The sequence below is a fragment of the Melozone crissalis genome, unplaced genomic scaffold (genome assembly GCF_028551555.1).
Source record: "Melozone crissalis strain CALT ecotype California unplaced genomic scaffold, PUWL_Pcris_2 ptg000004l_1, whole genome shotgun sequence".
Lineage (NCBI taxonomy): Eukaryota > Metazoa > Chordata > Aves > Passeriformes > Passerellidae > Melozone > Melozone crissalis.
In genome coordinates, this window is record NW_026535782.1 from 42,675,276 (window position 1) to 42,682,361 (window position 7,086).

General features: G+C 60.0%; 1 protein-coding gene across 1 annotated transcript; it reads right to left on the reverse strand.

Annotated features, from left to right (window-relative positions):
* Positions 1 to 286: 286 nt before the first annotated feature.
* Positions 287 to 2,762, reverse strand: CDC42EP1 (CDC42 effector protein 1). Its single transcript, XM_054278409.1, has 2 exons — positions 2,190 to 2,762; positions 287 to 1,184 (listed from the first exon to the last, which is right to left on the reverse strand). Exons 1-2 carry the CDS (start codon positions 2,632 to 2,634, stop codon positions 382 to 384), a joined length of 1,248 nt encoding a protein of 415 aa, XP_054134384.1. The 5' UTR covers positions 2,635 to 2,762; the 3' UTR covers positions 287 to 381.
* Positions 2,763 to 7,086: the final 4,324 nt, after the last annotated feature.

Genomic DNA, 7,086 nt, shown 5'->3' on the forward strand with positions numbered 1-7,086 from the left:
AAGCATGAAGTATGTCCCCAGACATGCTGATGGAGCCAGGTTGGGGCTTGAGAGAGGGGGTGCTGGGGAGAATGGGATGGGGTAGGAAGGATTCAGGGTTCCTTTGGCATATGGGGCTGTTCCTTTGATGTCTAGGGGCCGTGAGGCTGGAGGAGGGGTGCTATGCCTGGCTGTGGAGCCCACTGGCCCAGCCCCAGGGAGCTCCCCAGGAGATGGGCTCTTCTCCTGCCCTCCCCGGCCTGCCCAGTGCCCCCACTTGGCAAGCAGGTCACCCACTGGGCCTGCTGGTGACACCGGCACCGGCGGGTGGGGCACAGGGAGGAGGGCAAAGACATTGGCACCAGTGTCTCTGCTGGGGCCTGTGATGGGCGGGATGGCTGTTCACACCTTGACTTCATCGTCCTCTTCCTCCTCCGCATCGGCATACTCGAAGGAATTGCTGCGGCCCCCTCGGGCACCGCTGTGGCTTTCCTGCAGGCTGGAGAGCTTGGTCTCGTCCTCCTCCTCCTCTCCTTGGTTCCAGCTGGCCTCGGGGGAGTGGCTCTCCCTTGTCACTCGTGACCCCCACAGGCTGCTGCTGCTGGGGCTCTCCCACGGGGTCTGTGTCCGGGCCTGCCGGGGACCCTCACCCTTCTCCGGGCTCCGCGGGGTGCTGGTCCCACCGTAATGGCGGGCCAGGACCTGGGCTGCTCGGTCAAATTCTCCAGCCTCAATGGTGCAGTCGTTCCAGTGGCCCTGCCACGGGGACCCTGTGGACACTGGCCCTGGCCCCGAAGCCCAGACAGAGTTCGCTCCAGCGCCTTCGATGGCACGTGCCTCTCCGTTGGCATGGACCGACAGGCCGGGCAGTGAGCTGGCCCCTGACACGTTGCTCTGCCTGGAGTGGTCCCAGAAGCTGGATGCTGCCTTGTCCTCTTCATGGGATGCAGGCACTGCTGGAGGGACCCTGTCCTTGGTCCCCTCTTCACACAGGAGGTGTGGGCCATCCTCCCCCACCTCGTTGCCATTGGTTTCAGAGAAGCTCATCACCTGGAGGAGCTCGCTCATCAGGGAGGGCCCCAGGTCGAGGCGGAAGGACAGCAGGGAGTCGGAGCGATCCAGCTCGTCCTCCCCAGGACAGGTGCTCTCTTGGGCCTTTTCCAAACGAGGGACACGAGGGATGGTACAAAATCCGGACTCCAGACCTGTGAGGCAGAAGGTATGGCTGGTGAGGGAGCAAGCCTGACTTAGTTCTGCAGGGGAAAAGGGACACTGCTGACAAAGTGGCTCAGGCCATGCTCCTGTCAGTGGCACTGGCCTCTAAAGGACAGGTCAGTGTCTCTGTGGACATCTCCAAAGCCCGGAGTTACAGCAGAGGGTCTCTCCAGGTGGGCTCTGGGCTCGGTAAGCTGGCAGTGGGGCTGAGCCAGGCAGGTGAGACCAGGAGATGGCAGCATTGCCTCAGCCTGCCTTTTCCTCTGAGCCCGGCCTCCTGCCCCGGCTGCTGCAGGCACCCCTGATCCAACCCCCACCCTGAGACCTTCTGCTCCAGACCTCCCTCCCTGGGGAAAAGCTGAGCACAGCCCAGTGCAGTGAGGCTGGAGAGGAGCCATACAGATGTCCTGCCCTGTCCTTCCCACAACCCTTCCCCAAAGGGCACCCTGGCTGGCAGGGAGGGATGTGGACACGGTGAAGAAGGGTGGATGGAATCCCTAAGGAGCAGCATATGGAGATGTAGAGGCTGGCACAGCTAGGGACAGGATTGGAGCATCTGTGTGGAGGTGGGGAAGACCATGCTGTGGGTCCCCTTGACCTCACTGCTTTGGAGTGGGAATTGCTGCACTGTCCCAGCACCTTTTTGGCTTCCTCAGGGAGGCTGCTCAAGTGAAAAGGTAGATGGGGGGTGCTCCCTTACAGGTACTGCACACAGGCTGCCAGCTGTGTGGCGCTGCAGGAGAGGGGCAGAAACAGAGAAACCATCCCTGCCGCGCTTTGAGGGACACCCTAGAAGGAGACCTTCCAAGGGCAGGAGGAAGGTTAGGATTATCTGCTTGGAGGGATTGTCAAGACCGGGTGATCTCAAATATCCCATTTCTCCTTAAAACCCCAAGTTCCTCACTGTGGAGGGAACTGAGGCATGGAGCAATGGAGAAGGGCTGCAGAGGGTGCTCAGTACCAAGGCACCAGCCTGGGCCTCGCGCTGCACTCACCGTAGGCCTGGTGTGTTTTGGAGAAGCTGTTGGAGGCACTTTTGAAGGAGAACTTGCTGGTCAAGCCCCTGCTGGTGCTGTCTCCATCATACATGGCCTCGTTGAGCTGCGGCAGCGAGACGGCGTTCTTGATGATGGGCGAGACGGCGGGGGGCGCGGGCGAGGCGCCCACCTGGCCCCCGCTGCCCCGTCTCTTCAGCGGGCTGCGGCGCACGTGCCGCAGCGTCCGCGCCAGGAAGCTGTTGGGCTTGGCGGCGTCAGCCCCACCGTGGTTGCTGAGGAAGGAGGTGTCCCCGAAGACGTCGCCGCCGCGCCCCACGTGCATGGTGTGCCGGAAGTCGCCCAGCGGCGGGCTGATCATGTCCGGCGTCAGCTCCGACTTCAGCCGCCGCTTGCCGTGGGAGCCTGACACCCAGCTCAGCACCGGCAGCTTCCCCAGGCTCATGTTGCACCCTTCAGCCTGCCTTTGAAAAAGCTCCAAAAATCAGCCCTCACCAGGCTTCCGGCACCGGGGTGCTCTGTCACATCCCCAGCCTCCCCATGGCTTCTGCTCCGATGCTCTTGGGGTGACGCTGCATGGCACTTTATCTCTCGGCAGGTTTCCTGCTTCCCTGCGCTACGTCGTGCTCATGAAATCACCCTCAGAGGGTACGTCCCCAGTGGTGGCACGCAGATGTCCCCAGGGGGTGTCTGGGTCACCCCCTGTTCTGTGGAGGTCACTGGAGACTGTGTCTGGTTGTAGACTTAGAGGTTAATCTGCTGTCTTCTACTCTCGCTGGGTGAGTGGGAGCCAGTCATGGATAGGGCATCAGGCAGCAAAGGGAGCTTCAGGGGGACTGGCAGGGCAAGAGCACTGGTCCCCTTGTTGGCCACCTAAACAAGGCAAGAGGAACAGTGAAAGCCTTGGACAGGATGTTCCCAATCCCATTGAACTGCCTGAGGAGGTTAAAGGCGGTGCATAAGGCAGTGGCGAGCTTGCTACTGGCAGCCCCTTTATCTGGCCCTTCTCCTGGGGAGGAAGAAAAAGGCTTTCCTCCAAAAACATGTGCTCTCCATCACCTTGCTGACCTACCTCAGTATGCCTTAGTTTCCCGTCTTCAAAGCAGCTTTGCCAGACCCTCGCCACAACACAGGCTGAGGATTTCCCTCCGAGGCAGAACCTCCTCCCAGAGCAATGCCCTGCTTGGCTGCCCCAGCTCCTGGGGCGAGAAACCTCTCCCTCCTTTTTGCTATTCAGATGAACCCTTGAGGAGAGGGTGAGGCCTGGGGCTCATGTGCTTCTCGGGAGGAGTGGTGGGAAGCAAAAATGCAGTATTTGTATATTGCTTTGTTTGTCCTTCACTGGCTGAGTCCCTGGGAGCTGGGCAGACATGTTGGAGAAGCAGGGAGTCGGCAGTGTGGGGAGGGCAGCTGCTCTGCAGACAGAGGAAACTGAGGCATGGCAAGGGAGGTGATTGCCTGAGGCTGGAGGAGAAGGTGGGATGGGTCCCTGCACTCAGGCAGGTCCCAGAGGCAGTGAGGGGCAGGCAGGAAGCAGCAGCTGGATGCACTGGATGCACGGCAGGGTGATGACCTCCCAGTCAGTGGGGAGGACTGTCAGATCAGCAGATCCCCTGCTGGTGTGCATAGCAAGTGGGAGAGGGTGGGCTGGGGAAAGGAGAGGATTTGGGACATCTCAGAGTGTTGGTGGCCTGGGAAGCCAGCTGGGGACGCATCCTTCCCTGGGCTCAGTTGTGTGGTTGGAACATCAAGACAGAGCTGAGTCCCTGCAGCAGGGCTGGCTGTGGAGGACAGCACGCCAAGCAGTGACGCAGGAGCCGCATCTCTTATCTCCGTGTGCTGGGTCCCCCAGTGCTGCACGGCTTTCCCTGCCACGTTCCCTGCCTCTCCTGCTTGTCCGTGCATCGCCTTGGAGCAGCCAGGCAGTGCCAGGACGGCAAAGGCTCTGGAGAAGGGGATCCTGGACATGAAATTGCTTTCCTGGCTGGCTAGATGCATTTTTGCTTTGCCCTGGCCCTGTTTGCTCACCCGGGGCCTCTCTTATCTGCCCGGGGTTAATGACTGGGGAAGGGAAAACAAACCTCCCCCAGCAGTGCCCAGCACCATTGGCTGCCTCCCAGGGTGGCAGTGGCCTCCTGGGGTGGCAGTGGCTGGTGGCAGCAGGGACAGAGTGGTGGCAGGTTGGGTTCCTGCTGGCCCCCAGGTCCTGCAGTTCATGTCTTCCTCTTGCCCACAGACACCATGCAGTGCTGCCTTGCAGCAAACCAGGCACGTGGCAGTTTTGGGGTAAGGGCATAACTGGGGAGCTATTTCCTTTCTGTGGTGAAAGCCCACCCACAGCCATTGGGTCAGGGCTCCCCTGGAGTGCAAAGGAAACTAATGGGGTGGTACCTGCAGCACACCTGGGGTCTTGGGAGCACAGGGAGAGAGATGCAGCCATATTTTTGAGCTGTCCCCAGGATCTCCCAAGGAAAGCACGTGACTCTGGCAGAGGGGATTAGGTGAGCTACAGCACTCAAGTTTTTCCCTTCCTCTGCAGGTTGGAGCCCCTGAGAAACCCAAAGTGGGGACTGTCCCCTTTAGTATGTACTGCCCCCACCCCAGATCGCCCCACAATACAGCTGCCCTGCACCCCTCTATGGGGGACATCACACCTTGGGGTGGGGAGGCAAGGAACAGGGAGGAGAGCATCCCGTTGCTCCCTATCTGGACAACTATTGAGTGAGGGAGTGGGGTGAAAGAAAGTGTTTCTCCCTCCTTGTCCCTTGGTCACCACAGGGAAGCAAGCCAGCAACTCCTGGCCCCTGGCTCTCCTTGCCTGCTGGCAGGCAGCAAGTGCTGGGAAGAGGAGGGAGGGAGAGAGGGAGGGAGGGAGTGAAGCAGCTGGTGCCCAGCCCTACCTGGATGGCAGGTTTCTGGCAGGCCTGTTGGGCTTTTCCTCCTTCCATTCTCCCTCCTTCTTTTCTTTCCTTCTGCCCCTGGTGTGGCTCCCTGCCCCCTCTGAGCCCTCCCCTTCACCCGAACAGACTCCTCCAGGCCAGGGGAACTCGTGATTCTGTGGGCAAAGGGTGACCTGAGTGCTGTCCTTTCCTCCACTGGGCAAAGGGACCCTCTGCCTGGCCCTCTCTCTGTCTGGGTGCCACTGCTTCCATCTGGCAGCCCTTGGTGTTTGCCAGCTCCTGGCAAGCCAAGCCCACAGCCCACCATGGCTTCCCCTTCCCTGGCATACTCCCTCTGGCTCCCTTCTTGCCTCCTCTGGGAAGCCCCCTGCCTTCAAAGACCACTGCCAGCACTCCTCCTCCTCCTCCCAGCCTGTTCCCCCCCGAGTTCAGCTGGTTACCACTGGTTTTCCACTAGCTGGGAATGGCCAGCGCTGTTCTGCTTGCTGGGAAGAGCGGAAACCAGAAAGGAGGGGAAAATAATCCAGATGTCTAGCTGGATAGAGCTGCTGAAAGCAGCCTCTTCCCTCCCCCAAAGGGGACATACTGCAAAAGAAATTTGGGGTGGTCTCAACAGGAGGAAGAGCGGGTGGAAATGGCAGTGGGTGGCCAGGAAGGCTTTCCCAGCCTTCCTGAGTGATGAAAAACCTCCCTTTTCCCGAAGGAAGGGAGGCAGAGTTCCCCTGTTGGGTGACTGCTTTGGGATGAGGAAAGCCAGCAGGGACAGGCTCTTGGGGAAGGGGGAAAGGGGCTTGGCTGGCTGGGCTGGGCCTCCCTCAGCTTCCCTGGAGCCGTGCCGGGCAGTAGGCAGACGCCTAAATCTGACTCCTGTGTTGCTGGCTGCTATATATACACATAGTCATATCTCTGTATAACAAGGATATTTTCCAAGCAGACGTTCTAGGACACAGAGGGAGGCTGGAGCTATGGAGATGGGCAGTTTCTAGCCATCCCTTCCCTGCCCACTTGTGAAAAAGTGTTCCCTTTCTTCCTCCATACCCCTAAAATTGAGGTGCCGAGAGCCTGTGGGGCTTTGAGGGGTATCGGAGCAAGGTTTGGGAAACAAGCGTCCTCCTGCCTTCCCCCATCCGTGGGACCCTCTTCTCACTCCCTTTCCTTCCCGCCTCTCCCCCCGTCCCGTGTCCCCTCTCCTCACTCCCAGTTTCCTGTTGCATTCCTGCTTTCTGCTCCCTTTATTTTTACCATCCTTCCCGTCTCTATCGCCTTGCCACCCCTCCCGCTTCTCCCCAGTCCAAACACCCTCTTCCCCCCTTTTCCTTCTGGTCCCAACACGCCCCTGCCCCCAGCTCTACAAACTGACGAACCAAAAACTTTCAGGATTTACCTCTTTCGAACCAGGGTTATTATTTTTTTCCCGGTCTCCAGACGAAAAGTTGCGAGAGACTCTCGGCAGGCCCCTGTAACTTGTTCCAAGGATTACCGGTGCTGCGCTCCGGGATGCAGTGGCGGGGAAAGGGGAGGCATTGTCCCCTCCTTTTCCCACGGCTGTCCCCCAAGGCTGGCTCTCCCAGGCTGACGCCCTGATGCCACGGGAGAGAGGGAGCGAAGCTGGCGGGGAGGGGACGTGGGAAGGAGGAGGGCGGGCTGCAGCACTGCCGAGCCAATCCTCGCCTCGGCAGGGAGACCAGAGAAAATGAGATTTATTCCAACTATCCAGGACAGAAAACTTCAGGAACTTCTCTGCCGCTCCCCTCCTCCTCCCCGCTTTCCCGGTGCCATTTCCCGTCTGCCGGCATTGGCCGCCTCCCGCTCCCGGGTGCCGGCTACAGGGGCTCTGGGGGAAGGGGGAGGCCAGGCTGCTGTCTAACCGGGTTTGCAGGGCAAAGGAGAGGGGCTTGAACCCTGTGTGTGTGTGTGTGTGTGTGTGTGTGTGTGTGTGGTTGTGTGTGGGTGTGTGTGACACCTCGGGTATCACACAGGGTCCCCTGATCCCATAT

What these genes read in the sequence shown, in the direction of transcription:
- CDC42EP1 (XM_054278409.1), bottom strand. Translation starts at nt 2,634, where the DNA reads ATGAGCCTGGGGAAGCTGCCGGTGCTGAGCTGGGTGTCAGGCTCCCAC. An exon ending in CAAAACACACCAGGCCTACG is followed by an intron (nt 1,185 to 2,189) that starts GTGAGTGCAGCG and finishes TCTGCCTCACAG; the next exon opens with GTCTGGAGTCCGGATTTTGT.